Here is a 23094-nt window from a genome sequence, read left to right on the forward strand (position 1 = left end):
TGCTGTACTGGCTTCACGAGCTTTGTTGCCTTTCTCTGGACATGCTCCAGCATCACGATGTCTTTCTTATAGTGAGGGGCCAAAAACTGCACGCAGTATTCAAAGTGTGGCCTCACCAATGCCGAGTACAGCGGCACAATCACATCTCTACTCCTGCTGGCCACACTATTCCTGATACAAGACAGGACTCTGTTGGCCTTCTTGGCCACCTGAGCACACTGCTGGCTCATGTTCAATGGTTTGACATGGCTGTTCACCAACACCCTCAGGTAATTTCCAGCCACTCTTCCCCAAGACTGTAGTGTTGGAAGGGGTTGCTGTAACCCAAGTGCAGGACCCAACACGTCCTGAGGCCTTGTTGAACCTCATACCATTGGCCTCGGACCATCGATCCAGCCTGTCCAGGTCCCTCTGTAGAGCCTTCATACCCTCAAGCAAATCAACACTCCTGCCCAACTTGGTGTCATCTTCAGACTTACTGAGGGTGCACTCAATCCCCTCACCCAGGTCATTGATAAAGATATTAAACAGAAGTGGCCCCAGTACTGAGCTCTGGGGAACACCACTTGTGACCGGCTGCCAAGTAGACTTAATTCCATTCACCACAGTTCTTTGGGACCAGCCTTCCAGCCAATTTTTTACCCAGTGAAGACTATGCCCATACAAGCCAAGAGCAGCCAGTTTCTCTAGGAGAATGCTGTAGGAAGTGGTGTTAAATGCTTTACTAAAGTCTATGTAGACAACATCCACAGGCTTTACTTCATCTACTAAGTGGGTCACCTTGTCATAGAAGGAGATCAGGTTGGTTAAGCAGGACCTGTCTTTCATAAACTTGTGCTGACTGGGCCCGATCACCTGGTTATCCTATACATGCTGTGTGATGGCACTCAAGATGATGTGAATGAAGGAGTACTGAAGCAGTTAGTGCAGGTTCTGTCTGTATCTTGTGTGTGTGTAAGCTGAGGCAGATGAATATAATTTTGGATGTTTGGGTTTGAGAGGCCAATAGTAACAAAAATGTTTGATGCTGGAAATACACAGTGATGGATAGATGGAAATATACAGTGATGGATGGAAATACACTGTGATAGATGTAAGTGTGAAATATATATGGCCCTGTTCACTTCATCTGTGTCAAAGGACTTCAATATTTGACTGCTTATTTAAGTTTTCCATCTTTTAAGTCATATAAAATGACTTGGATGCAGGATCATATAAAATATAAAATGACTTGGATCCAGTCCCTGGATGCTGCACTGGGAGGAATACTAATTAAGTTTGCTGATGATACAAAAATGGGAGAAGCTGTTGACACCCTGGAAGGCACAGAGGCCCTGCAGAGAGCTCTGGACAGACTGGAGAGCTGGGCAATCACCAACCATATGAAGGTTAACAAGAGCAAGTGCCGGATTTTGTACCTGGGGCACGGCAACCCTGGATGTACATACAGACTGGGGAATGAGCTGCTGGAGAGCAGCTCTGCAGAGAGGGACCTGGGAGTTCTGGTGAACGACATGTTGAACATGAGCCGATAGTGCACCCTGGCAGCCAAGAGGGCCAACCGTGTCCTGGGGTGCATCAAGCACTGCATTGCTAGCTGGTTGAGGGAGGTGCTGCGCTGGTGAGGCCTCATCTTGAGTACTGTGTGCAGTTTTGGGGGCCACAGCACATTAAGGATATAAAGCTACTAGACTGTGTCCAGAGGAGGCCCAGGAAGTTGGTGAAGGGTTTAGAGGAGAAGCTGTATGAGAAGCAGCTAAAGTCACTGGGTTTATTCAGCCTGCAGAAGAGTAGAATGAGGGGAGACCTCAGCGCCGTCTACAGCTTCCTCACAAGGGGAGGAGGAGGGGCAGGCGCTGATCTCTTCTCTCTGGTGACCAGTGACAGGACCCAAGGGAATGGCAGGAAGATGTGCCAGAGAGGTTTAGGTTGGATATTAGGAGAAGGTTCTTCACCCAGAGGGTGGTGGGAGCACTGGAACAGGCTCCCCAGGGAGGCAGTCATGGCGTCAAACCTGGTGATATTCAAGAAGCACTTGGACAACACCCTTAGAGATATGGTGTGAATTTTGGGGTGGCCTGTGCAGGGACAGGAGTTGGACTTGATGATCCTTGTGGGTCCCTTCCAACTCAGGATATTCTGTGATTCTATGATTCTATAAAAGGTGTTGTGTTCTCTATACAAAGAAATGCACAACAGCACTCTATAGCAGAAAAATTCTATTTCATAAGGTGCTGAATCTATTTGCAGCCCACTTTAGCAAATATGTTGTTACACATACTTAGTCCCACTTTGGTGTCCTCTTGCATGGGCACAATTCAAACTAGCTGATAAAACTGTTTATTTCTCCATCTAAAGTAAGGAGACTCGCTGGAGTCCGAGTACAGTACTATCTGTATATGGTCCATCAGGACATAGACACTGCTCTAGGAAGCAAGTTATATGCTACTTGAACAACTGGGGATTTCAAGATAGATGCTTCGCAGTCTTATAATATCTTACTAAAACACCTATAAACATATAAATTATGACATACCTTAAAATTTTCTTCTGTCAGTCCTTCCTCAGTTTTGGCATCTCTTATCATTGCTGCAACATATCTCTTAACCAGATTTCTCATAACTTCCTAAAAAGATAAAACATGGTGTTAGCTTCCTTAGTATTAGTTACTAAACCTAGTTTCACTGAGCCTGCTTGGACTTCTTTGTGCTTTAGGAACATGACAAAAAAATGCATAAACCTTATATTTGGTTGAAATTTTTTTCTGTTTTTCAATGGAAAGCTGTGATACTAATCATCCTGAGAATGGCTGTATTGGGTTTCACCAAAGGTATGTCTGATGCCAGTAACATGACAGCAAGCAGTTGCTGATGCCTCATGAGGAGTATAAGTTTAGTACAGCTGTATAATGTTATTTCGAGCTATACTATCCTAAGCCTCCCGTGATGTGAGTTTCGGAGACTTTGTGAATCAGCAATAATAGCTCTAAGTTTAATGGGCTGTGACAGGTTTTCCTATGTATTTTGAACTCGTGCAAGCTTTCAGTATCCACAAATCCTCTGCGAATGAATTCCACAGTATAGGTGGAATAAGATTCCATTCGGGGTTTTGTTTATTTTTAACCTGCTCTCTGATAAGTTTCCATTGTTGCCTTCTACTTCTAAGAATCCTAAAATTATTTAGGTTGGAAGGGATGCCTGGAGGCTGTCTGATCTAGCTCAGGGCCATGTCCAGTGAAGTGCTGAATATCTCCAAGAGTGAAGACGCTGCAGCCTCCCTGAACAACTTTTTCTAATTCTTTACTACCCTCACTGTGATGATGAGTTTCCTTAGGGAATTTCTCTTCCTCCAACTTGTGACCACTGACTCCTGTTCTTTTGCTGTGCACCTCCCAGAAAAATCTGGCTCCTTCTCTCTAACCACCCACTATGTTATTGAAGACAGCAATTAGATTCCCATTAACCTACTCCAAGCTGAAATCCGAGCTCCTCCTTTTATGTCAGCACTCTAACCGTCTTGGTGGCCCTTTACTGGACTCCTTCCAGTTTGTTAACATCTGTCTTGTAGTGGGGCGTCCAAAACAGGACACACTGCTCCAGACAGAGTCTTACAAGTGTGGGCTGGAGGAGAATAATCACTTCCCTCAAAAAGGTGCCTAGAGCCTCACTAATGCAGCCTAGAATGTGTCTGGTATTTGGTTTGTCGGTAGATGGTAAACAGCTGCTCTGTGTCACCTTCCCCATGATTGTATAGATCCCTGTTGTGTTTCCCACCGCTATGCCTTTTTCAGGTTAGAAAAGCTTTAGTTTACTTAGTCATTTCCCATATGGAATCCATTAATTACCAAACCTGCAAATGTACAGCCCACATCTTGTTTAACTTACAGTCCTTTTGAAACAGCAAAAACTGAAAATTATTATTTGTGCTACAGTAATCTCAAAAAATCAAGGGCTGAAAGAGGAAGGATGGAGAAGAAGAACAGCTTGCAGGAGATCTAGGCAGAAGGGTTATTAAGGGACAGGAAGTTGTCTACTGGGGACCAGAGCTGGAGAGATGGAGAGCAGGTTCTGATGGAGCATGCCAGTGAACTGCACATGTGATCCTGATGCAACCCAGTAGTGAGGGGGGACTATGTGGGGTTTTTCGCTTTTCTTCTTTTTTTCTTTTCTGCTTTCATATGAAATTCTTCCTTTTTTTCCCTCCTGAAGACCTGTTGGAGGCATAGAAAAATAATTTCTCCAAAAATAAACATAGGCCTGTACCTGGTATTGATGATGTCTTCTCAGATTGTCAGCTGCACGCCTCTGAAAAAAAGAAGAGAATAAAAGACCATTAATCCCTTTCTGGTAGTAAAATAGAGCATAGCAAAACAGTAGGTCTGTGTGATATGTGGTATCTAGCAAGCTGAGAGAGATGGTTCAAAGTACGTTGGAAAATGGCAGCATAGGAACAAAGCCTGTCCTCCAGAAGGGATAATGTTGTATTTGGGAGGGCAAAGTAGTTGTTCTACATTTTCATCAATGTGCTGCTATTCCAGTATCAGCATGGATGTGGTGAGGCAGCCAGGTCTCTGCTTGCAGAGCCCCAGAGACACTGGTGTGAAATAGAAGGGAAACAATGTGATCACGTCACTCACTTGCACAGATGGAAATGTATTTTACTGAATTGAGAAAAGCTTGATGTAAACATGGCGTTAGCAAGACACTTGCTATGGCTTCTAATATCTCATTTAAGATAGAGCTAACAAAAACGTGCACTATAAAACCATATTAAAGGGAAAATTTCCAGCTTAGTTCCATGCTAAAAACACTTGGTTGCATAGAGGGGTATGGAAGAAACTTAGCTTGCAATGTAGAGTTTGGTGTTGATAAGGAGGGAGTGTAAGAGGGATAATAACTCTGAAGAAGAACAGCAAAAAGAAGTGTGGTATGATGAAAGCATGGTACAGGCTTCAAACAAGTGTTGCCTTGGATTATACTGCCTTACCTAATGGCTGTCCAGAAGAAGATGGAGAAAAAAAAGGCCTGGATTACTTAGTCTTTGAATTATTGTTGTCCTCAATAGCATACTGAGTCACATCTCCCTATTCTCTACCTTAATTATTCCTGACTGGTGAGAGAAAGACTTACAGTTTTATCTTGCTGCTCCTGGAGGGAAAAGGAGGGGTCTGACCACTGATTGCTCTTCTACAAAACAGAATACTTACAGAATCTTAAAACAGGATAAAAGAGCATCCAAGGGACTTGTTAAAACTGACCTCAGTTGTACAATGGGGCAGCCACAGTAAGGTATTTTGTAACCTTTTTTTACTTGAAACTGACTGGCAATTTATGATTAACAATTTCCTTGTACTCAGAACCAGTTTACACCTTAGTGTTGATTTCTGGTTTGTAATAGCTGTGTAGCTGCGCTTGGCAAAAAATAATAGAAAGGGGAAAATCATTATTTCCTAATCACTCTGAACAGACACTGTGAGGTAAGGCTTTATACATTAGCATTTTGCCTTCAGTATTTTTCCAGACTGTGTTTCTGTAACTATGCATCATCCAAAGAGAAGATGGAAATTCCTTGTGTCTAAGGGTGGAGGGATGGGCGAGCCTGCCTACTGCCATGGCCAGAGCAGGCAAGGCAGCCGTGGGAAAGCCGATATCCTCCCACTCCCGGTCTTTAGCTGTTTTTTAGAAGAAAAAAAAAAGAATAATCTGATATTTCACAGTTGACCACACGATGGAGATGTTTCATTCCTGCTGATGGAGCACTAAGGGAGTCCGTGGCTGAGAGAGCTCTTGACAACAGATGTGACTCACGGGTAAAGGGAAAAACACTTTAAGGTGTAACTGAAATGCACTTCAGTTCAGGTAAAGCTAATAACTCCTATAAAGAAAACAAATGCTGGCCTTGTCTCGCAGACTAGTTTCTGCAGTTGTTGTCTGCTCTGCTTTACTTTACAGTGAAATGTGAAATAAATGCATACGTTTAATTCTGTACCCGTAACAAGAAATAGCTAAATCGGGTTTATCCTTTCTTTGCAACCAATTCAGAAACATCCAGAAACACGGGTTGTGGCTTTTCCACTTAACGTAATGTCAAAAAATCCAACTTGGGATGTAGTAACATGTTCAGAGCAGTTCTACTGCATGTAACAATTGTTTCCAATGCACACCACTGAGAGGCTAAAACAGAATGCATTTAATGGTGTGTTTTCACACACAGACACATACATACTGCACAGGGTTATATGCATATGCATAACCTATCAAAGTTATTACCCCATCCATTCTCTATCTCCTGTTTAAATGTTCAGATTCAGTTTCCCGTTCATAATCACCTTTTGAGTACTTCTAGAAACAGAATGAATCTTTGCTTAAACACATCTGAAAGATATATATATATATATATATATATATATATAGTGAAAGCTATTCACTATAAATAAAATGGCACTAACACTCATATTGTCCTTATTTTGTTCTCAGCCAGCCTGCTTTTCTATACCTGGTCATAGTCTAATTTGTGGTTGTTCAAAATTTGTTCCAAGCAACGGCTGTGCTATGTGCATAAAGAAGTGTTGAAGACTGTGGCTGGCAAGGGGATAAAAGTTAAATCTGACTAAAATTAGCAACAGTGGAAGAAATACTCTTCTGATGACAATGTTGTATGAGATCATGAAATCAAAGGGGATATTTTTGTCACTTTCCAAAGGGGGCACTAATATCTTCTAGGAAGCTTTAATAATAGTTCTACTAGAAGTGATAAATATTTTGGTCTTCCTGCTTATGCCATTCCTAGTAATTTGCATTGTTGGGAAGAAAAATCTCTTTAGCAATCAAAAATTTGATAAATTACTTCTTTTGAAGTGTTTTATCAAAATTATATCTTTTATAAAGCAGGAATGCAAATTTGCTTAGTGATAAAGTTCCAGAAAATGTAATGATTGGACTGGACAAATGATTGTCTTAAGTAATGGGATTTATTCCTCATCTTGAAAAGAAGTATCCCATAAAAAGGGCAGGAATGTGTGTTGACAGAGAGGTTTCCCCATGAGATGGCCCTTGGCTACACAACAATTACTCCAGGTTACTGGTTTCCATTCCAGGTGGAAGGTGTTATTTCTTCACTCAGCATTCAATAACACACTTTACAGAGAAAATACAAAATACTTCTGTTGATTTAGGAATAGTATAATTTTCTACTTGGAGAACAAAGACTAGGAGAAGGGGAAAGGACATTTTCTCTGACAAATGATAATAATTATCATGTAGGTTGCATGGAAAAATGGCATAAAAATCTGGAGAGCTAGAAAAGAGGTAACTGTTTATCTGAACATCAGATGCATGCCAAACAAAAAAAAAGTACCGAAGATATCCCTGATAATCCTTTTCATTTTCTCCTCTGAAATACCTAAAATTATAGGTAAAACACTTCTTGGCAACTATCAGACATAAAGTGGAATGCAGTTTGAGGAAAATAGTACAATTTATTCCAGTGGGATTGGGGTTTATTTTCTTATATCTCTTCTATTTTGAAATAGCAGTGGATTTCAGATGACCAACAGGAGTATCCTTGAGACACTCAAAGGCCTTGGGCAGTCAGGAAAACTTCAGCCTAATCAATAGAGTTACTTTACTAATCTGGCTTTTGTGAAGGTGAGCTGACAAAGTTAAGAGAACTGCTATATATATAAAGAGCAGCACGCAGTTATTTCAGAGTTTGAAGTGTAGGAGATACTTTGTGATAATAGCTAAAGGGAATGCTGCATGCCTGGGATATGTCAAAATGACAGAAAATTAAAATGTGCTGAAATCTGAAAGGTAGAAGATCTCTGATTAATAGGAGAGCTGAAGTACTAGTACATCACATACAAGCATCCTGGTCTTCCTTCAGCTGTAGCTGTGGCTAGAGAAGCTGCCACCAGTATGGCTGGTCACGGTGTTGCTTTGGAGAAAAATACTGTCCCTGGAAAAATCTCCCCTTGACTCCACCACCCACTGTTTCAGCTATCCCAGTACAACAAAGGATGGCAGAACCACAGAACTCACATCCAAGGAGAAGCAAATTAGCCAGCACTCTTTAGAGGCACCTCACTTCCCTACAGCCCTTGTTCTTTCCCGTAATAGTTTTGCTATAAGCAGCACTGTAGATGGTCCTCCCAAGCAACTATGCCATACTTATTTCTACAGACATTTTTCTTCTTCATATAAGCCAGATAAATCCTTCCACTATCATGTCTGCTGTAAACTATCCTGACTCTGAACCCTTTCTTTATGACTTCTGCCTGCATATAATGAACTTTCAAGTGTACACGTATATATATTTTTACAGTGGACTGTTGGTGACACATTTAATTAATCCTTGATTCATTCCTAGCTCATGATTCCTGGCTTTTTGGTACTAAGGTTTCTTATGCAGATATCATGCCTGATCCTTGAAAAATGTTGGCTTTAACAAGCCAGCTGCATTCTGTCTATCGTCTGTTTTGTATGCTCAAGCACTGATTCAGCCTTTGGATGCACACTATTGCTTTTTCTGCTGGAAAACACCACAGTATGTTACGGCTGATTAGAGCTTCCTAACAGGAAAGTTAGCATTTAGAGGTTTCAGAACCAAATGTTTTGAAATCTGAGTTCTACCTTACAGATAACGTGACACACATACATTCATATAGCCAATGTAAGAAAATGAGCCTAAAACTGAGTCTATAGTGTTTTTTTCCCCAGTACTGGTCATAGGGAAGGAATCAGAGTTCATAATGCAGAATTCAATGAAAAGAAGTAGGTCCCAACAAAGCTTATCCTGTCACTCTGAGGCAGAGTTACTAGAGGGGAGATTCCAGTGAGCTGGAGTCAGGGAGCTGTTAGCTGAGATCCCCCAAAAAAGTCAGAAAAAACTCCTCATTTCCCTTCAGCTGTAAGGGTGTAAAGGTTCTAAATTTCATTTGTTGGGGCGACTGAAGAACTTCTGGGAACCCAAGGCTGAGCTGTGGGTGATGGGAATAAATTTTTTAAAACCAGAACGTAGAGCATTCCCCCACACCAAACATGAGATCACCATCATGTGCCCAACTGTTCCCCAGTGACCTAACTTCTTGGGGAAAATCCAGTTAACAGCACCTGGTTTACATCTACCCAAACAGTGTGTAGACGTGACTGCTGGAGTGAACAGTGGCTCTCACATTCTGATGCATATGGATAGATTTTCCTAATGTGGAAATCAGAGTGCATAGTGCGTGCTCACACCTTATCCCATTTTGGTGCTTGGGTGCATAACTGGGCCTAGAAATTGCAAAATGTTCCAAATTCAGATAGCCCTAATGGGGCTTTTGTTATAGCTGAGGAGCTAGATGAAGAACTTTGTAGTTTTATGAGATGCCCAGATGTGTGGACTGCCTGGTCAGCCACAGCCACTCACTTTTTCCAGGCATCTGGAAGTCTTGTTGCCATGAGGCTTGGCTGGTGAGCCCTCTGCTTCAGAAGGGTTTCAGCTATACTTGCAGCTAAGTGCCTATTCTGTAGTGGAAACTAGTGATGGATATAGCTGCATTGTCTCAGAGACTTTGTGATTTCCACTTTTTCTTATCAAACAATTTTTTTAAAATAAATTTACTCTACAGAAATTAACCAAAAATGTGTCCTACATCCATTCCTTGCCTATGTCCTCCACTCCCAAACAGTTCAGTAATTAGTGGCTCCCATTCAAATCATAGGGAAGCCAGGTTCTGCTCCTTCTCTTGTGTTCTCCCAAGAGAGCACCTTTCCACCCCTTCCAGGGTCTTAATGATTTTGAGATGGAAATCTATACTTTCAGAGCTGTTCCGCTTGGGATAAATAACTAAATATCCACTGGAGAACAGAAGTGAACCTGGTTGTCCCTTAGCCCAATGTATTTGCTTTACTTGGCACCTGCTCCTTCTCTCACCAAACAGAAATTCCATCCTGAAGCTGAAAAGTCTTTCCCAACAAAAGCTTTGTTGAAACTGGTATATATTAATGAAAAAGTTTGTGGCTTAAGGATTTTGTACTTTTTTCATTTAAAAAAAAAAAAAAAGTAGCTTTGGAAAAATTCCCAACTAGCCCTGCCCTTTAACCCTTTGCTACACCAGTTTACCAGAACCCAAGGTGGTAATTTCTAGGAGCTGGTATTTATGTACCCCAGCAGCAGGTAGCCACAGCAACCGGGGGTTATCTTTCTGAACCCCTTTCCTCACCACATCATTCAGTATGGGGCTGAGAGCAAATTGTCTCTTTATTTATTATTCCAGAGTCGGGAATGAGTTTACTCCCAGACCTGCAGTTTGAGAGGGGAAAAAAAACCGGAAGAAAAGTAACTTGTCCTGGATTGAAAGTCTGACAGACAATATCATCCTGAAGGTTTTGCTGGGATGTATAAGGGTATTCTGGATCTGTCTCAGTGTAACAGGGATATTGTGTTAACCAGCCCTAGATCCTCAGCTGCTATACACTGGCATCATTCCATTAATTTTAATATCACTGTATCAGTTTACACTAGCTAATCATCCCTACCAAATGTTTAACAAATGCCTAGAAGCATTGCCCACTCTCCTACCCACACATCACTCTCTTGATTTTCTCTTTCTAACAAAATCTCAGTTTTACCTCCTGTTGGTCTCTGCATTTATTCTTTTTCCTGCTAGGTTAAACAGTGATGTTTTATTCTTTAAATTCTTCACCATTCATGCTAGTTCATGGTTTTTATTTTTATTTCTATCCAAATCACTGTTTGTTTCTCTTCACTGCTTTTCTAATATTAATTTTAATAGTTTTTCAGTGTTTCTTTCTTGCAGTCTATTACTGGTTTGTTTCAATGTCATTCTCATGCTTATAAGCTTCCTTTTCTGGCTGTTTCTTTCCTATCTACAAGTATGACAACTAAGTGAAATTTTCCTTTCAAGATCAGGATTTTGCAATAAGCCTTATTAGAAGCTTTCCACAAAAAGGACAAAATCCATTCATCAGCTTAAGAATTGTGAATTAGTTTTATATGTCACTATTCCTCCTTATCGTGTATCTGTATACCTCTGTGAACTTGTTCCTCCAAGTACATCTGGTGATTAAACTGAATGGCAGGATTTGACAGGAGCAAATGTAGAAAAAGCCTATCCTTATTACTCATTTCTCAAGAAACTGGGAAGAAATACAAAGAAAAGGTCTACAGAATAATGGTCCAGCAAAGAATTGTATCATATCCCCTGGCTTCTTTGAAATGAATGGATGTTTTGCTACCACAGTCAACAGCATGAGGACTATAATAACCCCTTCTTCTTCCTCTTACCCACACATGACATTCTTATACTCTCACTTAATGCTTTGCTATATGAGTTCCTAATGGACTTGAAAATGTTTATACTCACCAAATCCCTTTGGTATAGGGAAAGTGCCATTATTCACATTTTACCCACAACAGTTTTGTTTTACATTTGGAGATGGCTAAATGCAGTCTAGTTACTGAGGTACTGACTCGCTCGTTACGGGAAATGCAGAAGATGTAAGGAGAGAGATTTAGTTCTTGCTGGGTTAGGTTGTTGCGTGACTATTTCCTCTGACAATATAGAAAACCTGAGCTGCTGACTGAGGTATCTCAACTGGATAAAGCTAGAAGGGACAAATTCAAATCTGTTTTGCCCACTGCAGTTACCACAGAAAGTCTGTGGGTGAGATATTACAGTCATCTGCTGAATCCAGGTGCAGGACTATTCTTGTTCCCCTTGTGTGTCTTTTCCCCTCTTTTTTTTTCTAGAAATTTAAGTAAGCAATTCCAAGTAAATGCTGTTACCTTTCAAAATGTTATGGTTTTTTTTTAGTGGGAAGAGCTTTTCGTAAGAATGCTTTTAATGTAAACATATTTCATTAGATGTAGAGAGAGAGACAGAGAATATCCCATGGAGAATACTTCATACACAATTCTGTGTTTCACGATATGTTAGTGATACTTGAACTGTGACATTTGAGCTGGAGATCATCAGCCACACCTCTGGAATTGGTAGACAAGCATACATATTTGATCTCTGATATTTGTATTGCTCTTAATCTTTCCTGCATTATCTTTAAATGAGGGACAGTCATGGTTCATATTGTCATTGCACAGGAATACGATGATGCTTTCTCTATAGTCAAATACATTGACATGAATGTAAAAAAACCCCCATCATTCTCTGCTAGAATTATTCCGTAATTCATATGCATATTATCTGACTGTTCAGATGCTTCTCTGCTCTCTAAGGCTGTGAAAGACTCATCTATACATCAAAGAGGAGGACTAGAGGCAGAGTAAAACACAGGACTTACCCCTATTGTTCCAAAACTTTCCGGTTTTCTTCTGATTTTTTTCTTGCAGAGGTGTCTCCATAACCATCTGATCAGATACCAGAGAGACTTTGGGCTTGGTATGACATTGAAAGGAGTTGGCAGAGTTCCTCCTTCTTCAAAGTAACTCATCCAGAGTTTTGTTCGAGCAAACTTCCACTCAATGTCTGCATGATCCTGCACACAAGAAACACAACACCAGCCCAGGTATTGCTGTAATTAAGGAGGTGAAACAAACCTCTACAAATATCTGAAAACCTAAAACTAGAACAACCCTGAAATACTAATGAATTTTCTTGTTAAAATACTGGCATCTTCTTTTGACAGGAGGTCTTTAACACAAAGCAAAGCTAAACTGCTATACTTGAGTAAAGAGATGTTAGATATGTACAGTATATAACCACTTTCAACCATTCTTTCCTTGCTACAGGCAATAATTAAAAGTCTCTCAAACAACAAAGGATAATTTCAAGCAGAAAAATGCTACACTTCTGGAAGAGATGTTTTGTTATAGTAGCAGCTCATCATTATTCTACATAGATCACTCTAATTACTCTGCTGTGTAGCAGCTTCAACAAGTCTGTAAGTCTCATGCACTCTCTTAGGAATTGCCAGCCCTAGAAATTCACAAATAGGTTATCCAACAAATCATGAGGCTACTTAAAACTGTTGAGTCGAGTATCCTTTTTTCGTCCTACTTCAGAATTATATATTTGGAATAGGTTGTGGGTTTTTTTAAATTTATTTTTATTTGAAATTTTATTTATTTTGGGTTCTATATAATATTGCAAAATTTCGAAAAGTTTGAAGAAAAACGAAACTGAAGTCCATGGAAAGATTGCTAAATCCTGGCAGCTGAACAAGAAGTTTAAATCACTAATATCAGATTTGGACAGTAAACATAGTAGCCAAGAATTTAAAATACAGCTCTAGCCCCAGCCGTTAATATAGTAGCCAGATATACAGCAACCAAAACAGTAATTTAGTTCTAGCAGGAAAAGTGTTCTACCTGCAGTCTGAGTTTTGATGAATGTTAGAATGTTGTGATATTGTGTACCGGACTTTGCCAACTACTGTTATATAAACATATGTAGTCAGTATTTCTTTTGTGGAAAAATGGGTAATTTCCAGATTAGTAAAAAGGCACATTTTTAAATCTTAAGACAGTGAAGCTTTCTTTTATTTGTTTGCTTTCTGCATGATCAAATTTGAATTATCATATGATTAATCAGTGTTTATTTTCATGAGTCTCCTTAACAGACAGCTGAAAAATAAAAATAAGCCAATAGTTCTGATAAGGATAAAGACAGTTTTCATTAAATGAGAAAACAGGACACTGCTGAATGAGAAGTCATGACCTTTTGTCTGAATTGCTAATGGGTCCAAAATTGTCCATGAAATGTGGGCATTCAATTTCTATTAACTGTATACTCATGCTACATAAAAAAACCAAAAATAACAGCCTTTTAAAGGTTAATATGTATTAAAAATAAAGTAGAGACAGAACAATCTTTGGCAGAGTCTTTTTCTCAGGAAAGGTTCTGCACAGTGCAGCTTTGGCAGGGCTGTAGCCCATGCCATTTGCCAGCAGCTTCAGGACACATTTCTCAACCCACGAGCTGGCTTCTGCAGCAGAGCCACCTCTTCCCCATTCAGAGTTGTGGGGAAATTCCCCTCTGCCCAGTCCTGCTGGGGTTTGGTTTCTGTGTCCTTCCAGAACAGTGCAAAAGAATTAAAATAAATCAGAGAATTTGTCCCAATATCCTGTCTGTAAAAAAGATTTAGTGCCAGAAAAATGGGATGTATGGACAGAGGGAAGATATATATGATAAATGATCTGAGAATAAGGAACAACTTACAGCAATAAGTTGGTAAGAATTATTCATCATGGCTATTAGCATGTTGAGTAGAACAACCAGAGAGATTACATTATAGGTACCAAACATGGTGGCGCCAACAAATTCAGTAAATTCATGCCTTGCTTTCACATTGGTCACATAGAGATTGATGAGTCCAAATATAGACCAGAATAATGACTGCAGTGTTTCAAATAATCTGAAAAACAAAACCCGAAAGGAATAGCTGTATAATAACAATACATGTACTTTTCAGATTGTTCAGTTTTTCCCCAGGCACACAGAAGTCCTTGATTTGATTGAGATGAATGATACTTATCACAATATAGACAACATATATGGAATATCTTTCTAGAGAAACAATGGCTTAATGTTTCAAATCTGAGCCTCTAGATACACAATACTGAATCTATAAACAGGCCTGCCAGTAAAAAGCTGATTTTGTTCAAACTTCTGAAGGATGAATACAGTTTTAGAGACCTTATTTTGGACACCTGCCTTTGAAGTATTTTGACCCTTTGCCTTGACTGTAGAGGGCAGAACAAGAATACAAAAGTAACTCAATGATTGTGTTTCACCATGATATTAAAACCATTATGGTATCCTCATACCTACTCAGTGTTGTCAGTTTATGCAACTTCTAGTTTGTGTTGAGAGCCATTGAGATAAAAGGAGTTGTATAATTAGAAGGACATTATTATCATTAGCATATATTTTGTTTTGCAAAGAACTGAGACATTAAAAAGACAAAAATGGTGCTGTCTTTTGTTTTTATAACTAAATGATATGATATCATCTTAGAGAATTTTGGGACAACAGCTGGGAAGATAAATAACAATAACCAACTTTTAAAAAATCCTCTGCAACTAGATAGCTTGACATAATTTCACTTTTGTACAATGCTCGGCTACACTATAGTGTCACAAGCATGGCTGCTGGTTAGCCCAGTTGCTCCTAAAAGTTTGGAGCAAAATTTCCTGCTTGTCTGGTCCCATATCTTGAGATTAATCGGAGTGAGTTTTCCCCATGGCCTCTTTCCTGCTCCTTCAGCCTGACATCAGCAGCAGGTTACCCGGACAGCATGTGCAGGCCGCCAGTGCTGTCCCCACTGCATCCAGGGCAGGGAGGCTGCTGAACTGCAAGGACTTGCACCACCCTGGGTGGTCCTGCACACTGGGATCTGCTGTCCAGAACTGGGCAAAAATTAACCCCTCAGCACCTTTCCCACCATGCAGTATCATCTCTGAAACGTAACTTTGTTGTGCAAACCAGTACAGTGCTGTCCTACAAAGATACCTGAGAGGGCAGTATGCTTTTATTTATAGAAACTCTAGGAACCCTGAGTCTCTGCTCCTGTTATACAGCGTATATGAGTGGTAAAGTACTGCTCTGGAGTCTCTTGTATGGATTACACTTGTCTGAGCACAAACTGAACAACCGTTATCCTCCCTTGCTCATAGTTGCAGAAAAGGTTCATAAGTTTGCCTTGACACCATCTTCTGGCACTAGTACCAATAGTCCCCACTATTTCCCAGCTGAAAAATATTCCTTCCCACAATGTTCAGAGCTGAAAAATTTCCCTGTGGTTTTCTGTTTAGATCACACAGTTTAGACCTGCATAAGATGTTATTACTATGCAAGAAAAATACTCTGTGCCAATAGCAAAGTTACTTGATCAAGATGATATAAAGGGTGTTATTTTTATAAAATTAATTATTTACTTTGAGAAGGAAGACACTGGTAATAATTATATTTTAAAAACAGCCCAGATATAATTCACAGAAATAGGGACCAGGTATTTTTAGCAGGAGTTTGATTCAGATTGAAAGATGAAAGATGAAATAGTGAATTAGTATTTATTTGGTACTGTTTTGATACTATAGATGAAATACAGAACAGAGTGAAGTGAAATTTATTTTTGAGTGAAAAAAAAAACCTTTAAAACAGAAATTAGAATACAGTATTTGATTGTGTGGAGTAGACTCAGGGTCAAGCCTGGATTGAATGTTTTTTCCTCCCTCAGTTTATCACATTTATGAGGAATCTTCATGTTTTAGAACACCAAGATTCTTATTTAATGCTCACAAGTAGACACAGAAGAAATACAGAGCAACAGCTGCCTGGGTAAGAAAGCTCTGATCTGGTGACATTTCCCCCCTTAATTCTAAATATGTATTTTCTAATCTCACTTTATCTACCCCTTCTTTTTTTATCTTTTTATCTTTTGAGATATCTTGAATTGTACAGAGTTCACTGTGGTATGGCATGAACATTATTACACAGTGATGTAAAGCTAATTTTTTTTTTTATTAGGGTAACTTTAGGTGTGTCTGTCAGGACATCACTGTAATACCAATAGAAAACAGACAGCCTCTGTTTTCTAAGTGATTGAAATATCTAAGTGATTAAAATATTGGGGACAGAGGAGGAGGATAGAAATAGATCAGCCACTTACGTTGAAAATGCATTATTCTGCTTTTCACATCGTATTCCTTTGCAGTTGCCGGGCTCATTTGTCTCATAGTAGAAGTACAGCTGGTTCAATCCATTTGCAAAAGCTAGCAGCACAAGGCAGTATATGAAGAGAAACTTCAAAATGTCCAGCAACATTCTTCCTAGAGATATCTGCAGAGGTCCCAGGTGAGAATTTGCAGTGAATAACGAGATCAAGCGTAGAGAGCTAAAGATGTTTGCAATTGCAAACAGGGCCTCAGCCACCAGGGTTGGATGCCACATGTCCCAGCTGTCCCGTGGAACTAACCCACTATACTGAAAACAAGCAGAAGGGAAGAAATTACTCCTCTATTTTTATGCATAAACAAGTACGTTAATTTCTTTATAAATTCTTCAATTAATTTGCAGATAGCACAATAAAGCTAAAGATCGTTTGGAAAAACAACATGTCTTCAGGAGAGATTTTTATTTTAGTAAAACAAAAAATGGGCAGTACCCATGTACTTGTCCTTCATTTTTATTTGCAGGGTGGTCTATGCTTTCTAGTTTTTTGCCTTTGTTTTACATTTGGTTATAATTTGCACAGTAGCAAAAGCAAGTCTAACGATTCTGACAGAGTAAAAGGAACAGTTTTTGAACACCTGGGTTTTTAGATTTATAGAAACTTTCAGCTGTAAAATCAGGTAAATTAGGTCTTTGGAGAACAGTACAGATATGACAATGATGGATAGAAACATGCAAGAATTTTGGCAAGTTTGAAGAAAAGATTTAATTAAGGAATAAGTATATCACTTAATCACTAACACTGGACCAATGATGAAAAAGCTGTTTATTAATGAACCATGGCAAACTTCTTGTGCGTCTCATTATCAAAGAGTCTGATCCCTGGAACTGTGATTCTTTAATGTTTCAGCTCCACCGAAAAATTTATTGAAGATGAAAGATATTACTTTGAACTGAGGCTTAACTACTGTGGCAGACATTATTATTATTTATTGGGTCTCATTAATCTATTTTACAGAATGTATAAAAGAACAGAATCTATGCTATGAAGGACTAAAATGATGGGATAATATAATATGAAGCAGATTTCAAACAGGGACTATTTTGTGGTCTGTATTCACTTACTCTAGCCACCTATATGGATCATACAGAGCTGCTGATCATGCCCTCAGTAGTAAGGAAAGGGACTTTTCTATGTCACTGGGCCCAGATGAAACAACACAGCCAGGCATTAAAATATTTCCATATCACACACTCCAAAGAAGGTGACTACGCGCAAAGTGGTTTGAGACCACCTCAGGAGCCTGAACATATGTAAGTCTATGGGTCCCAACAAGATACATCCCAGAGCCCTGAGGGAATTGGCTGATGTAGCTGCAACACACTCTCCATGATATTTGAAAAGTCATGGGAGGCAGGTGAAGTTCCTGGGGACTGGAAAAAGAGAAACATTGCACCCATTTAAAAAAGGGTAGAAAGAAGGACCCCAGGAGCGACCAACCTGTCAGCCCCACCTCTGTGCCTGGAAGGAGCATGGAACAGATCCTCCTAGAAGCTATGCTAAGGCACACGGAGGTCAGGGAGGTGATTTGAGATAGCCAGCATGGTTTCCCCAAGGGCAAGTTCTGCCCAACTAGCCTAGTGGCCTTCTATGATGGAGTGACTACATCAGTGGTCAGGGGAAGAACTACAGATTTCATCTATCTGGACTTCTGTAAGGTCTTTGACACGGTCCCCCACAACATCTTTCTCTCTAAACTGGAGACATATGGATTTGATGGATGGACTGCTCGGTGGATGAGAAATTGGTTGGATGGTCACATCCAGAGGGTAGTGGTCAAAGGCTCAATGTCTGGATGGAGATCAGGGATGAGTGGTGTCCATCAGGGGTCCGCACTGGGACCAGGACTGTTTAATATCTTTGTCAATGACATAGACAGTGGGATCAAGTGCACCCTCAGCAAGTTTGCAGATGACACCAAGTTGAGTCGTGTGGTTGACACGTATAGGTATGGGATGCCATTCAGAGGGACCTGGACACCTCTCCTGTGAAGAAAGGCTGAGAGAGTTGGGCTTGTTCAGCCTGGAGAAGAGAAGGCTGCAGGGACACCTTATTGTGTCCTTTCAATACTTAAATGGGACAAACCTTTTAGCAGGGCCTGTTGCAATAGGACAAGGGGGGTGGGGGCTGTAATTGTTTTAAACTAAAGGAAGGTAGATTCAGACTAGGTATAAGGAAGCAATTTTTTACAACGAGAGTGGTGAAACGCTGGAAGATGTTGCCCAGGGAGGTTGTAGATGGCACATGGGAGAGCAAGGATCAAGTTAAACCAATCAGGTGTGGACAGCCACATCTGTACTCTCTGTCACCTCCTTTTACAGTCAGCAAAGAAAAATGGGCTTTTCTAGAGTAGTAGGAAAGCAGATATCCCAAACACGTCAGATGACTTGCTCTTTAACTTTCTCTGTTTCTCCTCGTTGACTTTTGGGGTAGGAGAGAGGCTATCTTACAGCTGTAGTCTGACAAGATGTATCCGATGTCACCTTTTCTTGAATTGATGAGGTTAAGGACAAAGGTGAGAAGAAAGAACTTGATCTATGATTGAGACACAAAACTGGTGTGTTAAAACAGTCAGAAAAGATCAAATGACCTTTTGGCTGTAAAAGAGAAATCAAAGGTACAACTATGTTATTTCAGCTTAATGGACTCTGCCTTTTTTGGGCCCAAGTGCTTCCTGCATGTGTGGATACAATGCAAAAGCTCTCATGGCAGTAAGCAGAGAGTGAGGGTTATTTTTGTTTTGAAGGGACATGATTTAAGAGACTGGAAATACTTGGCTGAAAAATAGTGAGGAAGGTAAAGGCTGGAGAAGTAAGTTTGGAAATGATCTGTGAAATATACTAGCTGAAAAAAGACAGCAAATAATATAAAGAAAATCGTAAGAGGGGTCTGACAACAAAACCCTACTGATTCCACTAACTAGAGGATACTGAAAAGAAATCCAGAAATGTCGAAGAAGAACCAGGAGAACAATGCAGCTCACATGTGAAAAGGGAAAGGGAGAAGATGACTGAAAAGACTAAGCATATTAAAAACAGTAACAGTGAAAATATGAAAAAAAACCCAATGGCATTTTAGGACCAAGGAACCCAAAACACAGGAATTGAAGTATTTGTTCTCTTACTCATGCTTTTTGATGTTCTTCGGTTCTATATAGAATAAATAAATGGTTATTGTTCTAGGGAATGGAAAATGGTAAGAGCAAATATAGCAACGCTGAGCTTGTTGTAAATCATGATGTTGATACTTTGCAGCCATGATGTTGATGTTTTCTGTTATTTTGTGACCCTGATGAGTTTCTGTCCCCACTTCAAATGCAAACACAACCTTTTGACGTGTAACAAAGCCAATTGTCATTTAACATGATTAAATAATAGCTATCACTGGCTTGTTGGTTGAAGGACATGTACATGGCACATCAATGGAAAATTAAGAAGAGCAGAAAACAAATTGAGCAGCATATAAACAGTAGAGTTTCAAGGGAAATACATGATGATTGTGTGATGTCACCCAGGGAATACAAGATAATAATTCTTGATCCTTACTCAAAGGAATTCAAACATAAATCTAATATTAGAACTATTTATGAGAAAAAAGCTGGGTGATCACAGTATTCCCATGAAGATAGAAGTCATGATCTCATGAAAGCACCAAGGGAGATCAAGCAGACGTATAGATCAGGCTACCTGAACGTTTAGTGGGCTGTTGGACCTTGGTCAAATGTGACCCCTTGTTTTTGATAAGAAACAGAAAGGTTAAATAATATCAATTTCAGGAAAAGATCTTCAAATCCTTTCCTGAAAGGTCATATGTGAATGTGAACTCTTCCTATTTTCAAATGTATGTCACAATCTTTGCATTCATCATGCTGAATTTCAGAGCAGCAGTAGGAAGAGGGCAGGGGGATGGCCTAGCAAAGAGCTTTAAAACAGTAATTGTACTGAGGAATTGAGTCTATAATTTTTCAGGGGGGGGAGGAGGATTAGTACTCCTATGTAAATGGACATTTTGTCTGTGAATCTGGTGAAACATCAATCAAAACCATTTTACAATGCAAACATATAAGAAGATGTTAGCTTCTGCAGAACTGGTAGCAGAAGAGAAACAATCTTATTTACTACTGAGCAGAGGAGATCTGACAGAGCGATCATTAAGCCAGTAAATATTGAGAAAGATAATGTATTTTTAGTTATTTTTCAGAGTTCTTGCCTTGAATAGGAACCTGTTTCCCTACTAGCTTTTCATGTCAGTGGCTGAGACACATAATCAGTAATATGAACTTGCATGCATTCTCCAGTAGAATTGAAAGCAAGCAGCACTAGGTCGAATGCTCAGGTTTAACAAATATTTAAGATAAAGCAAGCAGGGTCTGCACATAACTTGACACTGTAGCCAACTTTGTGCATTAGTACAAAATAAATTATCTTCCAAAAACATAAAAAGAACCTTTCTTTCTTAGAGCACGATGATTTCTATTTATTTTTATAACCCTCTATCAAAACAGATGTCTTGCTTAAAATCAGTCGTCTTGTACTCCCATAAAACATGTGACAATGCACTATTTATAGTCACATTATTTATCGGGGAGAGAGCATTTTCAGTAGATATAATGAGTAATTTAAAAAGACCTCATATGTTGACATAAAATCAGAGGCAAAAAGCATAGCCCTTTGAAAAGTATGAGGTATACTCATTTTATTTGAATAGTGGCAGTGAAATAGATAACTTTGACTTACCTTAGCAGTTCTCTCATCCTGAAATGATACACTCTTTGGTGCATTTTACACTACCCCAACAGCTGTTGTAAATAATATTCATCTCCTTAGCTACTGTGTCAGTCAGAGAGCCTTGAATGGGCAATAAACACTACATTTTTCTCTGGGAAAATCTATCACACAGGACAGTAGTATGAGGGCACTTTCACAATTTTATTCAAGGGAGTTGGTTAAAATATTTTCTTATGTGGCTTGGGGTGATTCATAGAAGGTAGGATACATCTGAAAACTGGGCATATATATTTAGTTCAATACACACAGAAAAGCTGTATTTTAGAAAAAAACTGTCCTGCGAGGTTTAGGAAATGAAAATAAAAGCCTTACAACAAAACACACTGGATACATTAGGCATCCTCTCAATCTCATCTGGCACAGAGGTGGGGAACTCTGTTGTACGTATTTTAAGGAAATTTGACTGGATATTAAATTACACTTGTATTACTCTGTTCATTACATTATCATGTGTTTCAATTAACTACCACAGCCGAGGCTCTTTTAAGGATCAAAGAGGTATTTGGGTGCATCACTGCACATGCAGTAAAAAATAATAGCTGCAGAACCAAAGATAGTGCTTTTTGCACTGTGTTGATTAGGACTGGCATGCGATCACTAATGTGGAGAGTAATGGATGCACATTATCCCAGATACTGTCACCTTGGAATCTGATTACCATCAGCAGGTGTCTGGGAGATGAAAGGATTATAATGTCTTCTAATTAATATTATTCTGAAGTGAATAACTGGCCATCTACAATGCTTTGGAAACATGCATTTCCAGTGAACTGCTCACTTTGATACATGGGACAGTGAAATGACTATTTATTTTCCAGTCACTTTATGATAAGGCATTTTGTCAGCTTTAAATGACAGCTCTCCTCACACTTTTGAGCATCTTGCCTTTCCAGGCAACAGCTCTGAATTTCTTTGAATGAGAAGACTTCTGAAGGTTTGCAGAGAGCCAACCCACCAAAAACCTTTTGTCACAGGCAGAGGCCGGTGTGTGTCAACAGATCTCATCCCTGCCCCTGATCAGCTGACATGTGGACCCTTGTGAATAGACAGACACAAGATGGTATAAATTAGAGGTCCCTATGCTCCTCTATACTTGTGGCAGGGCTGCAGTGGGAAAGGCTGCTGTTTGAGGATAGGGAGGTGTAACTAGCTACTTGATGGCTGTCTCCTTTTGCCAGCCAAAAGGATCTTGGCAGAGGAGAGACCTCCTTCCATGCTTACAGGGCAGCTGGTGGCAGGGAACTTGAAACAGACAAAATAGAATGCTGATCATAGTGGCCAGTAAAAATAGGCTCGTTATCTTTACAACATGATAAGAGCTCCATGCAGATGCTAAGAAATGCTTTCATTTCCTTTCAGATGTGGTTTCCTTGTGTTTGAGACCATTTTTTGATTAAAATATTACATTTTGTAAGGAATGCCTATTATATTATGGATTAATGTTGAATACATACAAAATGCAACATGTTCCATGGCTTTGGAAAGAAGGGCTGTTTTGCTGGAAGATACTTCAAACAGTAGGAATGCAAAAATACCCATAGAAGTCCATTAAAAGGATGAGGAAATGAATGTACCGATTCTCAAGTGACCATTTTCTCCCCTTCAGCCTTACTT

The 23094-nt window shown here is 39.6% G+C and overlaps 1 protein-coding gene across 1 annotated transcript in view; it reads right to left on the bottom strand.

The window, feature by feature from the left end:
• TRPC4 (transient receptor potential cation channel subfamily C member 4) overlaps nt 1-23094 on the bottom strand; it is a 155082-nt gene that overhangs the window by 2883 nt on the left and 129105 nt on the right. Inside the window, exons 6-10 of the mRNA XM_075085783.1 lie at nt 16632-16945; nt 14180-14375; nt 12303-12497; nt 4263-4304; nt 2537-2626 (exon numbers count right to left, since the gene is read on the bottom strand). Coding sequence (XP_074941884.1) covers nt 2537-2626; nt 4263-4304; nt 12303-12497; nt 14180-14375; nt 16632-16945 — 837 coding nt within the window. The remainder of the gene's footprint in view (nt 1-2536; nt 2627-4262; nt 4305-12302; nt 12498-14179; nt 14376-16631; nt 16946-23094) is intronic.

This window comes from Phalacrocorax aristotelis, chromosome 1 (assembly GCF_949628215.1).
Source record: "Phalacrocorax aristotelis chromosome 1, bGulAri2.1, whole genome shotgun sequence".
NCBI classification, from domain to species: domain Eukaryota; kingdom Metazoa; phylum Chordata; class Aves; order Suliformes; family Phalacrocoracidae; genus Phalacrocorax; species Phalacrocorax aristotelis.